The following is a 19587-nucleotide window of genomic DNA, read 5'->3' as shown; positions in this document are numbered from 1 at the left end:
TGTGCTTATTTGTCCCACCGCAATACCATCTCCTTCCGTGGGGGAGTTCATGGCTCCCACATGTGGCTTTCAAGTCAGGCAAACAAATAACAGATGCGTACAATGCCCAGAGGATGACGCCGAAACGCTTCTCTGCTGATCATTTATCCGAATGTTCCGTAGGTTGGATTCACAATCATTCTTGAACAAAGATCAAATATTGCCACTTACCATCCTCAGTAAATTTATTTTTTAAACCTAGAGATACACACAAGACATCTAACTAGAGAAAATCTAGCCTTACCCATGTTGGCTGGCAACTCTAATCTGCATAACGAAAGGAAGCCAGGTGGTCAGCGGCCCCCACAGCCACGGCTTGCTTTTACTCAACAATAACAAATTGTATACAAATCGGTTTCCATGGTTTGTTCATCGCAGCCGCTTTGCAGGTGGCTGAGGAGGCACAGCTTGTCTCTGCATGTTAAGGGACCAGAATGTCACATCCCTCCTGCCACCCCCTTGCCACACGTTATAGACTAGTGTTCCATAAATACAAGGCTCTTTGTCTAAGGGGGGAGTTTTATCCTGACAGGTTAAGGTTCTGACCAAAGATGGTCTTGACTTTATTATTTTGTCTGCTCGCTTTTCATTTTCCATTACCTTCTGTTTTTTCTGCAAGAAACATTTCTCTCAAGTGCATGCAGGACACTGATGAATTCCTTTCTGATCTGAATTCAGTGGAGCCCAAAGAATACGCTCGAAGAAGTAAGTCGGTTTTTCCTGGCCAGTTGGGTAGATGAACACAGGGCAGTCAGGTTTATGCCAGGAGCATTCTAGAAAAAGTCTTGAGAGTTAAAAACACAGAACCCAATGGGAAAGAGAAGATGAGCATCAATTTATAAATTGCACCAGGAATTGAGGGAGGAGGAATTTTTATTGCAGAAGGCAATAGAGGAGGTGATATTAATTCTAGCCAGAAGGAATCTCTTAAAGATTGACTCTTAAGGAGAGGAAGATTGTTTGTAAATTGTATGATGTTGTTTAATATTACTGAAGTTAATAAGATTTTGCTGTTGTGTGGGATGGCTTGGTTTATTGTTTATTTCTTTTCTTTTCTTTCTTTTTTTTTTTTTTTTTTTTTTGCTTTGTAGGGCCGCACCTGCAGCATATGGAAGTTCCCAGGCTAGGGGTCCAATTTGGAGCTACAGCTGCTGGCCTACACCACAGCCACAGCAACGCCAGATCTGAGCTGCATATTCAACCTACACCACAGTTCACAGCAACGCCAGATCCTTAACCCACTGAGTAAGGCCAGGGATCAAACCCGAAACCTCACAATTACTAGTCAGATTTGTTTCCACTCTGCCCCAACGGGAACTCCTTGGTTTATTCCTTTTTCTGGACATTTAGTCTGCTTTTGATAAAGAATCGCTTCACTATTCAAGAAACAAGACTTGCCCACTACATGTTCGATAGTAAATTCTGAGGAGTATTTTTGGTAAATACTTTGGCTCAAGCTGGAAGAAGTTCGACTGTAGCCAGACCCCCTTGTATGGGATATGGGTGGATGTCAGGCTGCTGTAATTATTTTTTGTTAATTCCTCCAAATTATTTTCATAAGTAATGGAACGTATACCTTCCTACCGGAAAGGGGCAGGAAATCAGATTTATTTTCAGTGGGATAAGCCCTCCAGGAGAGTGAGTCATTGTTGACACTGATGTAAAACCACTAACAAGGAAAAATGTAAAAACTCATTCTTTCCGAAGCCAGAAATACTATCATAGCAATTTCCATTTCCATTTTGAACACATGACTCATTTATTTTGTATTGGAAAACTCGTAGTAGGGTAGTATATACATTGTAAACAAAAGTTTTGATCTAACATTGGGTAATCCAAAAGATAGCACACAATTTGAAGCAATTGCTATTCTATAGTGGGTCATATGTCCTGATAGTTAATGAAATGGTGGGGAAATAGGAATCCAATAGATTCAATAACCATCTTCAAGTCTTATTTTGGAATTGATTGTGTTTTGCTACAACACTTGGTGATATTGACAGGGCTATTCTGACAAACCCAGGCCAAATAAGCTGGCCAAGAAAATCCAGAAGGTACACTGTCTGGCTTGGCTTTCTGGTGATGAGGTACATATTGTCATCATTAGTCACAGCCTTGTTAATGCTTTATTTGCCCTTTCTCTAGTCATGCACCACCAATGCTCCATCTGTAGGGGCCTGAGAATTGAAAATCTTTTTTTTTTTTGTCTTTTTGCCATTTCTTGGGCTGCTCCCACGGCGTATGGAGGTTCCCAGACTAGAGGTCTAATAGGAGCTGTAGCCACCAGCCTACACCGGAGCCACAGCAACGTGGGATCTAAGCCGCGTCTGCGACCTACACCACAGCTCATGGCAACACCAGATCCTTAACCCACTAAGCAAGGCCAGGGATCGAACCCACATCCTCATGGATCCTAGTCAGATTCGCTAAGCACTGCGTGCCACAACGGGAACGCCAAAAATCTTTTTTTAGCTAAAAAAATTTCCCGAAGTTGAATGGTCCAAGGAAGAATTGAACTCTGTACCTAAATAGGATAGATGACCCATACTATCTGATCATTTTGATTTTCATTCTAATGCACCCCCAAAACACTTGACATTGTGGCTTTGATACTTTGCCTGAGCACAGAGCATGGGCGTTCTGACCTTTGTTCTCAGCATGGTTTTCCTGACAGTCACATGGATGGAAAAACAATGAGTTAATATTGAGACAGTACTTTGACAGTACTTAGACAACTAAAGTTATCTCCTTTAGTCCTAACAGAATCCCCCATGGGGAGGGTGTTATTATCATCTCTATTTTATAAATGAGAAAACCGAGCCACAAGGACGTAAAGTATCTTACCGAAATAAGTGGTGGAAATAGGAAGTTGAGTCTAGATCATCTAATCCCCGAGACTGCATTTTCAATCGCTGCCTAAAATAAGCAACCACAAGAGAAGCAAGACAAAAAAACAAAAAAAACAGTCAAGAGCAAAAAAAAGGAATGAAACAGAGATACATATATTAGTATGGGGGGGGGAATATGCAGAAATAACATCAAGAAAAAGAATTGTAGACAAATACTCATGATATGTAAAGTTTAACAATACAAATTAAGGTGTTATATTGTTTTGCTTTGGGGGACACATGTAAGTAGTGCAGATGGAAACAATAAGAATGATACCCTCCAAATTCAGTTAGGTTGCTGTGCAGTGTGGGTGTTTAGGGCAGGGGTGTAATTGGGGATCCATCAGAACTCAAGGGATGGGTCAAGTTTTATTTTTTAAGCTGGGTGATAGAAGCACAGGTGTTTCTTATTTTTTTTTTTTCCTCTACGCCTTTTTAATGTAGTAAATGTTGCATAACAATGTTTTAACACTCCATTCCCAATCCAAAGCACAAAGATGACCATAGCAGACCCTCTGGTAATGGATAGGGTTGGAGGAATAAGGTGGAGAGAGAGGATTCTTGAAATTCCAGCAGATGTGTTTGTTTTTGTGGAAGGGAATTGGGGCCGTTGCTACTCCGGAGCAGGGAAGAGACTGATATTAGTGCCCGTGACAGAAGGTCTGGCAGTGGGAGGATGGATTCAGGAGGGTAGAGCTTAAGGAAGGAAGAATAATACAACCTTAAAATAAAGTCCCCAGGGTTCCTGCCATGGTGCAGTGGGTTAGGAATCTGACTGCAGCTCAGGTCTCTGCAGAGGCATAAGTTCGGTCCCTGGCCCAGGAACTTCCATATGCCACAGGTGTGCCACTGAAAAATAAAATAAGAGTTCCCGTTGAGGCTCAGCAGGTTTTGAACCCAACTAGTGTCCATAAGGATGAGGGTTTGATCCCTGGCCTCGCTCAGTGGTTAAGGATCTGGTGTTGCCATCAGCTGTGGTGTAGGTTGCAGATGTGGCTTGGATCTCCAGTTGCTGTGGCTGTGGTGTAGGCCTCAGCTGCAGCTCTGATTCGAGCCCTGGCCTGGGAACTTCCATATGCCTCAGGTGCAGCCCTATAAAGGAAAATTAATTAATTAATTTAAAAAGCAAAATAAAATGAAGTTTCCATTCTTCTTTTTCATCATGCTTCTCCATTTGCTCTCATGTCCGCCAAACGCTCTTGGTGGACATGAACAAACTCCATCAAACACTCTTCGTATGTTTGAATTTTGCCACCCTCTTGGATCACTGTCTGTTTTTTTCCCTGTTGTAACTGCTCAAGTTTTCTGGCCTGTGTTCTGGCACCTCTGCTCCTGATGATGTTTTTTTGTTTTTTGTGTCTTATTGCCATTTCTTGGGCCACTCCCGCGGCATATGGAGGTTCCCAGGCTAGGGGTCTAATCGGAGCTGTAGCTGCCGGCCTACACCAGAGCCACAGCAACATGGGATCCAAGCTGCGTCTGCAACCTACACCACAGCTCACGGCAACGCTGGATCCTTAACCCACTGAGCAAGGGCAGGAACCGAACCCGCAACCTCATCGTTCCTAGTCAGATTCGTTAACCACTGCGCCACGACAGGAACTCCAACCCATCTGTTTCTAATTCGGGGGTGGGGGGCTTTCCTTGTTGGGGGTCCGTCTTCTCTCGCTTCCCCTTTCTCTCTCTAACTGATCATCTGCATCTTCCCACCTGTTGTTTTCCTCATGGTACTTTTTTTCTGTTTTTTCTTTTAGGGCCACACCTGTGGCATATGGAGGTTCTCAGGTTAGGGGTCAAATCAGAACTGTAGCCACCAGCCTACACCACAGGCACAGCAACTCCAGATCTGAGCTGTGTCCACAACCTATACCACACAGCTCACAGCAACGCCAGATCCTCAACCTACTGAGGGAGGCCAGGGATCAAACCTGCGTCCTCATGGTTGCTAGTCAGGTTCATCTCCTCTGAGCCATGATGGGAACTCCTCCTCATTGTACTTTTCTTCTAAAAAATCACATTTTAGAGACAAGGTGCTGATCCACAGGCCTTGTGCCGGGCTGGCAGTCCCTAAGTCTGGGCTTTCCTCCTGTTTAGGCCAATAACCGGCTATGTGCTTGGCTCCACTTCAGACCTGTCACTTTGCTAAACTAGTTTCCTCACCTCCAAAGCGAAAAGGCTGTGTTACTCCGAAAATCTACAGCTGCTTTAAGCACTTTCCAAGTCCAATGCCCGAAGTCTACTCTAGCTGGGGTTAAATTGTCAAGCTGGTTGTCCAAGGCAATGATGTTTAACGGTTAAATCACACCAAGCAACAATTGAATAAATTATGCTAAAGACAAAGTAATGAATACTCAAAATCCACCACCTCCTAAGCAACCATCATCATCATCGAGAGCACAACCATCATCCATGCTCTTGAACTGAGTCTGTGTGGTGGAAATGTATTCCCGTGCCCTGCACATGACCTCTGAGCTCAGATTCAGGGACGTCAGGCTGGGAGCTTGAGGTGAGCTACAGTAGAAGTATGTTCTCCACAAAAGTCAGCAATTTCTGCAGGTTAGGGCTTGACTTATTGTTTTGTCGACTGTCTAGACTAAGACATCAATGGAGAAAATGTTACAAATTAAAATACAACTTAAAAGTGTGTTATGTCTATAGGCTTTACGTTATAAATAACATCCAAAAACTCTCATTCAGCAAAAACATTGCTCACATCGTGGACAAATGAGTGAAGTTCTGACATATATCTTCCTGGCTTCACATCTGTACTAAGGTAGACAAAGTTACCGCCCAACGTTTATGCAGGGATGACACCCATTGGTGTCATAGGCAATATCATAGGTTGGCTGCAGAGAGGAGAGTTTGGCAAAAATCAGTGAAAGCATTCTGTGAGCATCATTTGGCTATAGATGGAATTTATAATAAGGAATATTATTGATTTCATTATTATTTGTAATCCCTGTGTTTTATGAGCTGAATTGTGTTCCCTGCCAAATTTGTATGTCAAGTACCTCAGAATATGGCTTGTAAGGACCGGTGTCCTGGAGTTCCCATCGTGGTTCAGTGGAAAAGATTCTGACTAGCATCCACGAGGATGCAGGTTCAATCCCTGGCCTCACTCAGCGGGTTAAGGATCCAGTGTTGTTGTGAGCTGTGGTGTAGGTTGCAGAAGCAGCTCGGATCCCGAGTTGCTGTGGCTGTGGTGCAGGCCGGGCAGCTGTAGCTTCAATTGGACTCCTAGCCTGACCTCCATATGCCACTGGTGGGGCCATAAATAAAAAGGACCTGTACCCTTATAAGAGGGAAATGAACACACAGACACAGAGACCCACAGGGAGAGTTGCCGCATAATGACTGAGGCAGAGATCGAAGTAAAGGGTCTAAAAGCCAGGGAACACCAGGGGCTGCCAGCAATCACCAGAAGCCAGGAGAGAGCCATGGGCAGCTCCTCCCTTAGAGCCTCCAGAAGGAACCATCCCTACAGACCCCTTGATTTCAGACTTCTAGTCTCCAGGACTGTTGGACAGTACATTTCTGTTGTTTCAAGCCGTGCAGTTGGTGGTAATTTGTTAAGATAGCACTAGGAAACAAATAGAGCCATGGCCTCTCAAAACCACCTTTCAGAATAAAAGAGCATGTGTTTATTATCTGAGACGAAAATGATAAAGCAAAACCAGCTTCTCATGTAGGTCTCATTTCCCTCGAGCTGTACCAGGCCCACCCATGGCTGTTTCATCAGGTCCAAGCAGACCCATTTGCAGCATGGTCGGCAGCAGAGGCCTTCCAGGGGCACCTGCTTATATGGGATTACAACTGTGCTTAGCATATTGAGGCCCTATGGTTTCACACCTTGCCGGCATTTTCCTGCACTTCATTCCTCGCGGACAGAGGGAAGGGGTTCGGGGGAGGCCTCTGGTACCTAAGCAGCCTGCAGCGCTTTTCATTTCCTATTTTCTCTAATCTCCTAACATATTTGAAATCTTCTCCAAGCAGCTATGTTTGCTAGAAAACATTCTTAACCCTTCTAGTTCCTTCTCTCTGGTCCTCGCCGTGGTTCCCTCAGTCCATCCTGAGGGCTTCCTACTCTGATTACTTACTCCCTTTGTCTTCATAGTTTATCTCTTGGGGTGAGGACTGCGTGTCTCCTGTCTGTCTCATCCTCTCTCCTGGATGCTAAGGCCCATGGACAGACCCCTGTTATAGGAGGCAAGCCTTAGGTAGACACCCACTGGGCTAGCCAGTCGCTGGCCACAGCCGAGCTTTTGTTCTCTGCTCATCAGTGGAAGACTGACCATGGACTTGATTTACATACTCAAGGCCAGCCCTCCACTGGTGCTGGAGCTAGGGACAGAAAAGATGCTAAAACCAAGAAACCCTTGTAATAGAGAAAAGATGACACAATGGGCTTCACTGGGTTAAGCCAGTGAAATTGCTGGGTTAAGTCAATTTCAAATATCCAAGTTGTGGTAGGCTGAGGCATAGCTCCCCAGAGGTATCTCATTCAAATCCCTGGGACTGGAGTTCCCGTTGTGGCTCAGTGGGTTAAGAACTTAACTAGTATTTATGAGGATGCGGGTGTGATCCCGGGCCTTGCTCAGTGGGTTAAGGATCTGGTGTTGCCACAAACTGTGGTGTCTGTCACAGGTGTGGCTTGGAGTTGCTGTGGCTGTGGTTTAGGCCAGCAGCTGCAGCTCTGATTTGACCCCTAGCCTGGGAACTTCCATATGCTGCAGATGAGGCCCTAAAAAGAAACAACAAAGTCCCTGGGACCTGTGAATGCTACCTGCTATGGAAACAAGATCTATGCAGATGTGATTAAGTTAAAGATTTTGAGATGGGTGAGTTCTCTTAGTGACACATCAGGTTAAGGATCCAGTGTTGTCATTGATGTGGCTTGGGTCACTGCTGTGGCTTGGCTTCGATCCCTGGTCCCAGTCCACTGTTGTGGGTTTAGCCAAAAAAAAAAAAGTGCACAAAGATTTTGAGATGGGGAGATTAGCCTGGCTTACCCAGCTGGGCCCCAAGTGCAAACACATGTATTTTTAGACAAAGGAGGCAGAGATGGAGGGAGATGTGATGCACAGAGGAGAAGATAATGTGACCACAGAGGCAGAGATTGGAGTGATGTGACCGGGAAGGCAAGGGATGCTGGCAGCCACCAGAAGCTGAAAGAAGCAAAGGATGGATTCTCTCCTAGCGCCTCCAGAAGGAGCACAGTCCTGCTGACATCTTGATTTCAGCTCAGTGATACTGATTTTTGGATTCCTGGTCTCCAAAACTGAGAGAGAATAAATTTCTGTGATTTGAAGCCACCAAGTTTGTGATTATCTGTAATAACAGTCACAGGCAACTAATACACATACTATTCTTGTTTTGTTTGTTTCGTTTTTGTTTTTGTTTGCTTTTTAGGGCTGCACCCATGGCGTATGGAGGTTCCCAGGCTAGGGGTTGAATTGAAGTTACAGCTGCCGGCCTTCGCCACAGCCACAACAATGCATGAGCCACGTCTGCGGCCTACGACATAGCTCATGATAACGCCAGATCTTTAACCCACTGAGTGAGGCCAGGGATCGAACCCTCAACTTCATGGTTCCTAGTCAGAGCTCCGCCACAATGGAAACTCCTATTCTTGTTCTTGAAGTCCAAGATTAATAGCTGGCCAGATGCAAGGGGGACTGCAAGGAGGTATTTGCAAAGAACCTGCTTCAGGAACTTGGATATCAAATTGATAGCACATTCAGATCTCCCATCCACAAGGAGCTCCCTGGCAACAGATGCTTAGCATTTTATGTCTATCAGCTGCAGGGCAAGGACTTTCCAATTCTGGTTTTTAAAAATCTCCATGATAACACAGCCATCTAGTAGGTGCTTAATAAATATTTGCTGTTCATGCTGAAGATGATCGTTGTTTGTGGTTTAGCCTACTAGAAGCTTCTGCTGCCTTCAACTTCCTGACATAATTGCATCCATATATTAAAATTGAAGACCATTGACCAAGGTCTTTCTTTCCTCCATTTAAACCCAGAAATTAATCAATTCTGCATTTTAATATTCACATATCCTCGCCACCATATGAGAAAAAATATCTGTCAATTAGCTCAGCAGAATTGAAACACGTTGTTTTTAATCTTTTGGAAATGAAAACTTGGAACAACTGCCATGCAATTTGAAGTAGCAGGTGGGATTAATCATTAGTTTATTTCTCCCTCCCTCCTGTGACAATCACAATATATTGAGGTCTGGATGGGGCCCATGGCCTGGAATCTCATTTCTTGACAGAAACTAATTAAGGATGAGGCAGGAAAAGGCCAACGTGTCCATTTGAGTTCATAACCAGAAAGGAAGCAAATGCAATTGAAAATTTGCACAGTGTACAAAAATAACCTCAGCTAGAAAACCATAAATCCAGTCATTTACAAAGCGCAATGCCAATTAGAAAGAGCACTAAAGCTTAATCTTTTCAAGTGAAGAGTTAGGCATCTCTCTATGTTTGTCCTTCAGGGTTTAATCCAAGGGTCAAGCCAGGCTCAGTCTTGGCACCTGTCTTGTTTTTATCTCCTACAACTCTTATAGGTCCAGGTCTTTAAATTTTAGGCTATGGAGTTTGGGATGCTCAGTTATGGAAAGGGGAATTTGGAAATCATGTGATCTATTTATGATAGATACATCTAGTTTTGTTTTGGACCCAGAGAGGACCTTACACATTTGTGGGGCTGGATTTGGGGCATTTGAACTTTTTTTTCTTCCCCAAACTTTAATTCAATTAATTCAGCAAATATTTATTGACCTCCTCCTCTGAGATATCCACTGATAAAGACACAGCCCCTGGGAGTTTCTGTTGGGACTCAGCAGTAACAAACCTGACTATTCATGAGGATGCATGTTTGATCCCTGGCCTCGCTCAGTGGGTTAAGTATCCGGTGTTGCCATGGCTATGGTGTAGGCTGGCTGCTGTAGCTCTGATTTGACACCCTAGCCTGAGACCTTCCATATGTCGTGGGTGGGCCCTAAAAAGCAAAAAAAAAAACAAGAAAATAAAAACAAAAAAAACACCTCTCCCTCAGCTGGGAGACCAACAGTTACACACCTTCCAGTGTCATATACGAAGCAAGAGTCTGGGCTGTTTCCGTCCTTCAGCCCAGACTCTGAGAGTGATTCAGCATTTGCCAGGCAGACGGGAAGGAGGAACATTCCAGGCAGAAAGACAAGTGCAGACCTGGCACATTCTGTATAATGAAGCAGAGAAATGGGCCTGGGTGTGGGAGGATGAGACTGGAGAGGCAGGTCTGGTCATGAAAGACCTTTTAAACCACGCTCCAGAGTCTGGAATTAATCTTAAAGGTCTGAGCAGTCGAGCCTGGCTGCACATAGCATCACCTGGGAACTTGAAAAACAATTCATGCCCAAGCCCCACTCCTGACTGGTTAAGTCACTCTTTGTGAGGATGGGCCTGGGCTTTAGAAATTTTTTTAATGCTCCAGGTGATTCTAATGTCTCTCCAGAGTTGAGAATCATGGCTCTAGATAAGAGGTCTGCAGAGTTTCCCTCTGAAAAACCAGGTAGTAAATATTTTCAATTTTGCGGGCCCTAGAGCCTCTGTTGCAACCACTCAACCTTGCTTGTGTTAACGATGCAGCCCTGGAATTCCCGCTGTGGTGCAATGGGTTAAGAAGCCTACTGCAGGAGAATCTTTTCGTGGCTCAGGGGGTTAAGAATTCAGCTAGGATCCATGATGATGTGGGTTTGATTCCCTGGCCTTGCTCAGTGGGTTAAGGATCCAGCATTTCCATGAGCTGTGGTGTAGTTTGCAGACACGGCTCAGATAATGGCGTTGCTGTGGCTGCAGTGTAGGCCTGCAGCTGCAGCTCCAATTGGACCCCTAGTTTGGGAACTTCCATACGCCTTGGGTGCTGCCCTAAAAAGAAAGAAAAAGGAATCCAACTGTGGTGGCTGAGGAAGTTCGCAGTGGGTAAATGGTCCAGTGTTGTCACAGCTGCAGCTCAGATTCAGCCCCTCCCCTGGGACTTCCATATGCCATGGGTGCAGTCATAAAAACAACATCAACAACAACGAAACCAAAAAAAGCAGCACTTACTACATGTAAACAAATGAGATGACTGTATTCCAGTAAAACTTTGTTTAGAAAGATAGGAGTTCCCATCTTGGCTCTGTGGTTAATGAATCCGACTAGGATACATGAGGATGTGGGTTTGATTCCCTGGCCTCACTCAGTGGGTCAAGGATCCGGCGTTGCTGTGAGCTGTGGTGTAGGTCACAGACGAGGCTCAGATCCCGACTTGCTGTGGCTCTGGCGTAGGCTGGTGGCTACAGCTCTGATTAGACCCCTAGCCTGGGAACCTCCATATGCCATGGGTGCGGCCCTAGAAAAAGACAAAAAAAAAAAAAAAAAAGAAAGATAGGCAGGGTCATAATTTGACAACTTCTATTCCACATGATGGAATACCATAGAAGATTTTTTAAAATATTGATTTTAAATTTTGTTCATATTTTATTTATGTATTTATTTTTAAATTTTTGGTCCCACCTGTGGCATGTGGAAGTTCCCAGGGTAGGTGCTGAATCTGAGCTGCAGTTGCTGGCTTACACCACAGCCACAGCAACGCCAGATCTGAGCTGCATCTGCAACCTACACCACAGCTCACGGCAACACTGGATCCTTGACCCACTGAGTGAGGCCAGGGATCAAACCCAAGTCCTCATGGATACCAGTTGGATTTGTTACGCTGAGCCACAATAGCAACTCCAGAGTAAGTTTTTTCAATGACTCAGATAGACAAAGGCCAATATATACAATAATGAGGAGCTCTTGCAAGTTAAAAAAAAAACAAGAAAGAAAATTCTTTGAGACGTGGGCAAAGGATTCAAACAGGTAGTTTACAGAAGAGAAAACAAATGGCTTAAATAGTTTAAACAAAAAATCCTGACTTATTCATAATTAGAGAAATGAAAATCAAAACAACTGGATATTAGAGTTCCCTGGTGGCCTAGTGGTTAAAGGATTTGGTGCTGTCACTGATGGGACGTGGGTTCAGTCCCTGGCTGGGGAACTTCTGCATGTCCTGGGAGTTGTCAACTCCCCCCCCCAAAAAAAAACAATTGGATAATATTTTACATCCATTAACTACTAAAAATGAGAAAGTTGGACAATGCAAAGAAGAGAGAGGAATCAGCATGCTTGGGGCAGCCACTGTGGAGGCCAGTCTGGTGGGATTTCCATAGTATGTGTGTACCTTGTGAGCCAGCAAGCCCGCTCGCAGATGTGTTCATCTGAGCTAAATCCTCACGTGGTTTTGTGCAGGGACATGTATGAATGTTACTGAAAGTGGGTCTGGATGCCCTCTATGCTAAAGCCAATAAAGAGGCAAGTTTGGTGGAAAGGAAAGTTTGCTTTATTTTGGATGCCACCAACCAGTTGCGGGGGGCGGCGGTGGGGGGGGTCCCAAAGGCCGACTCCGCCCACTCACAGTCAGTGGGCAAGAACTCTTAGAGACAGAGGGAGGGGGCTACATGCAGAACAGCACAGTCAGCTCTGATGCATTTTTTTTTTTTTGGTCTTTTTTTTTTTTTTTTAGGACCACACCTATGGCATATGGAAATTCCCAGGCTAGGAGTCGAAGAGGAGCTGCAGATGCTGGCTTTCACCACAGCCACAGCAACACAGAATTCGAGCCTTGTCTGCAACCTACACCATAGCTCACGGCAACACCAGATCCTTAACCCACTGAACAAGGCCAGGGGTCGAACCTGAGTCCTCATGGATGCTAGTCGGGTTCATTAACCGCTGAGCCACGACGGGAACTCCTGACAGGTATCTTGAAACTGGTCATGTGGTGGTGTGATCAGTGTCATCCTGATTGTATCCAGTATGCTCAATCTTCAATTCCAGGATTAGTTTGTTCCCATTTTCTTGAGGCCATTTCTTGAGGAATTGTGGCAGCTTATGGCATTGGCTACAGTCTGGGGATCATGGGAGTTTCAGTGTCAAGACAGCTCACAATAGTGGCTCAGAATATTATTTAAAGCCTTTGAGGAGGAACTAAATGTCCTTGACTTTGCTTAATGACTAAACTATTTATTATACTGTTTTCCTTTGCTCCTGCATTTTCTCACTTCTTTGATTAAACTTTGACCAAAGTTTTTCTACAGAAAAAAGGCTGGTAGAGGACATGGTGGGAAAGGACTATGGGCTCCTGCTCTGTTTCATGAGGAGTTTGTGTGTTTTTGTGGGCTGGAGGTCATGTATGTGTCCACCACCGGGGAACCGAGAGGTCTAAGAGGCTGATGAACTATTATACAGCAGTCGGAAGCTCTGGCCTTGATGAGCACAGAAAGGCCGTAAACAGCACAAACGTAATTCCCAGTGACGTGCAGAAGCAGGAGACCTGGAGCACAAAGCCATTTATATAAATCACAACCACACGTGTATAAAACCAGAACATCCACAAACGAGAGGATACATGTCAGAGAGCAGGGTGGGAGGGACTGGGGATGGGAAAGACAGAGGGAGAGATGAAGAAAGAGGAAAGGAACTCAATTATTTATTTTAAAAGGTTGAAAACAAAGGGGAAATGGACATAGACAACCACAAACAAACGAAAGAAGAATTTTATAGGACCAGGACCAAGAGAGCCATTGACTGTGGCAATTGATTACCGTACCTTGTGCTCCTAAGATTAAAAACCAACCAACCAACCAACCAACCAACCAACCAAAAACCTCTCTCCAAAATAAGGTCATACAGGAGTTCCCGTCGTGGCTCAGTGGTTAACGAATCCGACTAGGAACCATGAGGTTTCAGCTTCGATCCCGGCCTTGCTCAGTGGGTTAAGGATCCGGCATTGCCATGAGCTGTGGTGTAGGTCGCAGACGTGGCTTGGATCCTGAATTGCTGTGGCTCTGGTGTAGGCCAGCGGCTACAGCTCTGATTAGACCCCTAGCCTGGGAACCTCCATATGCTGCGGGTGCGGCCCTAGAAAAGACAAAAAGACAAAATAAGGTCCTACAAAATTGGATAAAAGCATTTTAAGACATGAACATTTTCTGCTGGCTATATGGAAGCGAAAGAAATGCTACCATATTTTAGTTACATCCTTTTTACTCCCCCCAAGCATTTATTTTTTTAAGGCATTCCAACTCTTCATCTCTTTTCAGCAATAGACCATGTATAAGAACATATATCACAGTTTTCCTTCAATGAAGAGAGGGGCTGTAGTTGCAAAACGCTGGCTTAAGAATGCCATTGGAATATATCTGCCTCTTTTCTTTTTTTTTGGTCATTTGGTTTCTAGAGGTTTATTTATTTATTTATTTTTTTGTCTTTTGTCTTTTTGTTGTTGTTGTTGTTGCTATTTCTTGGGCCGCTCCCGCGGCATATGGAGGTTCCCAGGCTAGGGGTTGAATCAGAGCTGTAGCCACCGGCCTACGCCAGAGCCACAGCAACCCTGGATCCGAGCCGCATCTGCAACCTATACCACAGCTCACGGCAACACCGGATTGTTAACCCACTGAGCAAGGGCAGGGACCAAACCCGCAACCTCATGGTTCCTAGTCGGATTCGTTAACCACTGCGCCACGACGGGAACTCCTGGTTTCTAGAGGTTTAGAAGGTAGAGCTGAGTGCCAGTCAATCCATTTGGAGAGGAGTTCCTGTTGTGGTTCAGCGGTTAACAAACCCGACTAGTGTCCATGAAGATGTGGGTTTGATCCCTGGCCTCACTCAGTGGGTTAAGGATCTGGTGTTGCTGTAAGCTATGGTGTAGGTTGCAGGTACACCTTGCATCTGGCGTTGCTGTGGCTGTGGTGTAGGCCAGCGGCTACATCTTGGATTGGACCTCTAGCCTAGGAACCTCCATGTGCTGCGGGTGTGGCCCTAAACACACACACACACAAGAAAGGAATGTGACACAAGGGGAATTCCCTGGTGTTGTAGCAGGTTAAGGATCCAGCATTGTTAGTCTTGGGTTGCTGCTGAGGGTAGGTTCGATCCCTGGCCTGGGAACTTATGTGAGTGCAACCAAAAAAAAAAAAAAAAGTGACACAAAGAAGTTAATTTGACACTTCTTTTTGCTTTGCAATATAGTGTATGACTCTGTGGGGAAGCTTGGGAGCAACATTCTTAATGGAAACGTGGACAGGCTGGGATCTTACAGTGAGTGCCTCTCTACCAACGCTCCCTCCAGGCGCTTCCGAGGGCAATACTGCAAGCTTCACATCCTGCAGGTGAGCCCGGGGTCTGGGCACAGACTCTGAAAGGACAAGTGAACACGGGGCTCAGGATATGGAACCTGAAACAACTCCACTAATTGCATGTCTTCATTGAAAAAAAAAAAAAAACTTACTAAGTTGGCCTTGCTTGCATGTTACGAGTGTGAGACATCATGGGAGGTAGTTATCCATCCACAAACCAAACAGCCTTCAGATGTTCCTTCTGCCACATTGCCTGGTACAAGATTTCTGGGTGACCTTCATGGGGAATCCAAGGTCAAGTCCCAGCCTGTGTTCCTGGGCATTCACTCCTGGCTCACCATCAGTTTTTGGAATATCAAAGGGAAGTGGACGTCCCATCACCCATAATCCTTCCCCAGAAACAGAGCTCTGAGATGTGAATTTGAGGTTCTCCTGGCAGATGTACTTTCACGAGTACATCCCTGAATCAGTTGACTCGGGTCACAGGGCTCACTATCTTCAAAGCATGTTAATCCTTTAACTGCTGAGGAGAAAAAAAAAATCCTGGGAACAGCAAAGCCTCCTGTTAAATACAAAGATAGGCTCCTGCATGTCACACAACGCTAAAAGAAAATACATTACTGGTTGCTTAATAACAATCATGTGAAGCAACACTAAGAAATCCAAACTCTCTGCTATTCAGGCTATAAAATGGTCTTACGATGATTAACCATTGGAGACAGGGAGATTATCACCCAGCTCCATTTGTCCCATTGAGAATTTGACAGATTGCTTGAGAGTTCAATCAGTGTGTACAAATGTCATATCCTTTTTTCCAAGCAGATTAAGGGTTTTGATATCAGAGCGAAAGGTCAGACCTACGCAATCATGTAAGTTACATGTTTTGAAGAAGCAGCCCAGCAATTTTTATCTCTAATTTGATCTTTGCTTTATTGAGACTGGCATTCTAATTATTGGCTTGACTTATTAATAAAATCTTTACCTGATATATTGTGTATATGCTATGAAGAAATGGCAACTCAGCAAATTTGTTGAAAATTGTAGGAGTGTTAAATGTTTCTTTTTCTTTTTAGGGCTGCACATATGGAGGTTCCCAAGCTAGGGGTCTAATTGCAGCTGCAGCTGCCAGCCTACACCACAGCCATGGCAACGCTGGATCCTACTCTGCAGCTTGTGGCAACATGGGATCCTTAACCCACTGAGTGAGGCCAGGGATCGAACCCGAATCCTCGTGGATGCTAGTCAGGTTCTTAACCTGATGAGCCACAATGGGAATCCCAAGTGTTAACTCTTAATGACCTATAATGTGGGAGACACTGGGGCAGACAATCCCACACTGGAGGCTACTTTTTAAAATTTCAGCTACATTAACCCTTGGAGCATATATGTATTTAAATATGAGTGCATTTGATGTTCTGTCAGTTCACTTGAAATACTCTGTTATAGAAAAGCCATCTCCAAAGAAGCAAACTTTCATTCTTTCAGTCCATTTTTTTCCCTTCTCCCAACCTGCTCCATTTATGGGTAGTATAGGAGCAGCCTTACTTAAAAACGATCCTGCATCCATTCTATGACCGCTAACATAAAGGAATGTTGTGGTATTGTGTTTCCCAGGATGGAGCTGACTACAGTGTGGGCGTGTGTGTGCCTGATTCTTGTGCTGAGGAGGATGTGGCTGAGATGTCTCGGCTGGGTAGGTCCAAAAGAACACCCAAGTGACACTATTGTCTCAGCACAAAGTTTGAATAACCCCAACTCATTGGAGTCTCTTGACCATTGAACCAACCTTGGATTGAGCCAATCTTTCATCTTGATAAATCCCATAAACTGAGACTAATGGAGCTGGGGAGGGGGGTTTTGGGCATGGAGGTGGGAGAATCGGAAGGGAATGGGTAGAGAGGAGGAGAAAGACATTAAAGAGAAGGTAGGTATAGATCTTTATGTAATAATATTTTAAACTTTGTTTTCCCTCACTCTCAGTTGCCTGGTGAGGCCTGAAGGAAGGTGTCGCGTGGCATCTGATTTTCATATTGTGAGTGTTCTCTGCTGTGATCTGTGTGGAAATGGGTCAGGTGCCAAATCCAGAAAGCCATTCTGAACTAGGATTGTGTGAGGCTAATGTGTTGTAATGGATTAGTGTTAACAGGCCAGCATTTGGTCCTGGTTGTCACCTCCCAGCTGTGTGATCCTGGGCCAATCACTTAATCTTCCCCTGCTTTAGCCTCTTCCTCTGTACAGAGAGGGGTGGACCATGACGTTTAGTCTGTTCCAGACGCTCTGTTACCTTACGATCACGTCTGACCTCAGCCACGCAGAATGACATTGTGGTCCATGTGGAAACTGGTTTGATTTCCTTGAACTCTTTCAAAATGGTCAAAGGAAGAGGTTTAAAGCCTGAAATACTTCCTGCTAATGTCTTTTGTATTTATTCTGATTATAAGAACCAGCATGGAGTTTCCTGGTGGCCTCATGGCTAAGGATCTGGTGTTGTCCCTGCTGTGGCTTGGGTCACTGCTGTGGTGGCCAGGGTTCAGTCCCTCGCCTGGGAACTCTTATAAGCCATGGGCTCAGCCAAAAAACCCAAACAAACCAACAAACAAAAAGAAAACAGTTTCTCTATGCACAGGATGCGTCCAGCACCAAATGTGTGTTTCCTCCTCATGTTCTGCAGTTGCAATGCTAACAATCCGGAGCTCTTGCTCTCCCACAAATGATGGTCTCAGTTCCACAAGACCTCCACCCACTTTAGACACCAGTTGTAAGTAGTGGGTCCTGATGTTACCCTCTACTTCCGTCCAAATGGGATACAAATTAGGGGATCTCCTGACTGATTTTTTCCTAGAATCCTCTTCTTGGGCTTGATAATTTGCTGTAACTGCTCACAGAACTCAGGGAAACACATAATTTACTCTTACTGGCTTATTATAAAGGGCAAACCTCGGAGTTCCTGTTGTGGCTCAGTGGGTTACAAACTCAACTAGTATCCATGAGGATGCAGGTCCAATCCCTGGGCTCACTGAGCGGGTTAATGATCCAACGTTGCTGTGAGCTGCAGTGTGCGTTCGCAGATGCGGCTGGGTCTGGTGTTGCTATGGCTGTGGTGTAGGCCAGCAGCCGTAGCTCTGATTCGACCCCTAGCCTGGGGACCTCTGTATGCCGCAGATGCGGCCCTAGAATAAAATTTTTAAAAAGGGGGTAGGGGAGTTCCTGTCGTGGTGCAGTGGTTAACGAATCCGACTAGGAAACATGAGGTTGCGGGTTCCATCCCTGCCCTTGCTCAGTGGGTTAACGATCCGGCGTTGCCGTGAGCTGTGGTGTAGGTTGCAGACGCGGCTCGGATCCTGCGTTGCTGTGGCTCTGGCGTAGGCTGGTGGCTACAGCTCCAATTCAACCCCTAGCCTGGGAACCTCCATATGCCGAGGGAACGGCCCAAGAAATGGCAAAGAGACATAAATAAATAAGTAAAATAAATAAAATAAAATAAAAAAGGGGGTAGGACAAAACTCAGGACCAGCCAAATGGAAGAGATGCATAAGGGGAGCTAAGTGGGAAGAGACACAGAGCTTCCACGCCCTCTCAAGTGTTAATGCTTTCAGCCTGGAAGCTGGCTGAAGCTCTGTTTAGGGTTTTTATGGAGGTTCCATTATGTAGACATGATGAAGTCGTTGGCCATTGATGCTCAATCCCTGGCTCCTCTCTCCTCTCAAGAGGTTAGGGATGAGGCTGAAACTCCCAACCCTCTAATCACGAGGTGGTTCCTCTGACAACCAGCCCCCTCCTCCCAGAGTCACCTGATCAGCTTAATCTCAAGTGTGGTTGAAAGTAGCTTATAATGAAGAGAACAGATGCTCCTCTGTAGGAAATCCCAGGGACTTTAGGAGTTCTGTACCAGGAACTGGGGATGAAGGCCAAATATGTATTTCTTATTATATCACAATATCACACACATTATTAAAAACTCATTAATTAATTAATTAATTAATTTATTTAGTCTGTTTGCCTTTTCTAGGGCTGCTCCCACAGCATATGGAGGTTCCCAGGCTAAGGGTCTAATATGGAGCTACAGCTGCCAGCCTACGCCAGAGCCACAGCAACGCGGGTTCCGAGCTGCATCTGCAACCTACACCACAGCTCACGGCAACGCAGGATCCCTCACCCACTGAGCAAGGCCAGGGATCGAACCCACAAACTCATAGTTCCTAGTCGGATTCGTTAACCACTGCACCACAACGGGAACTCCTAAAAACTCTTTTAAATGTTGATCTTGCTGTAAGTTTTTGATAAAATAACCTTAAATTGTCCTCTGAGTTTATGATTATCCCAGGAGCATGAGATATATTACCTCTCTATTAGCCAAATACTTTATGTGCTGTTGAAAAGAAAACCAGTTGTGGAATTCCCTGGTGGCACAGCAGGTTAAGGATCTGGTGTTGTCACTGCTGTGGCAAAGGTT

General features: G+C 45.0%; 1 protein-coding gene across 8 annotated transcripts in view; it reads left to right on the top strand.

The window, feature by feature from the left end:
- The first annotated feature begins 543 nt into the window (after positions 1–543).
- The window catches only part of OACYL (O-acyltransferase like), a 73396-nt gene continuing 54352 nt past the window's right edge, over positions 544–19587 (top strand). For 6 of the 8 annotated variants that reach the window (XR_014816342.1, XM_021099951.2, XM_021099955.2 and 3 more), the window contains exons 1-3: positions 544–744; positions 15028–15167; positions 16749–16827. Coding sequence is in view for 6 of the 8 variants with exons in the window: in XM_021099951.2 (XP_020955610.2) it covers positions 591–744; positions 15028–15167; positions 16749–16827 (373 nt within the window). In the remaining 2 variants the exon portion in view is untranslated. The remainder of the gene's footprint in view (positions 745–15027; positions 15168–16748; positions 16828–19587) is intronic. The other 2 variants (XM_084977773.1, XM_021099957.2) reach the window with 2 other exon arrangements.

Source organism: Sus scrofa, chromosome 1 (assembly GCF_054392235.1).
Source record: "Sus scrofa isolate SSC_HxYL_T2T_F1_AM1 chromosome 1, Sscrofa_HxYL_maternal_Yorkshire_Landrace_v2.0, whole genome shotgun sequence".
Taxonomy (NCBI): domain Eukaryota; kingdom Metazoa; phylum Chordata; class Mammalia; order Artiodactyla; family Suidae; genus Sus; species Sus scrofa.
The sequence above is the reverse complement of the archived record's forward strand: the minus strand, read 5'-3'. Positions and strand labels throughout refer to the sequence as shown.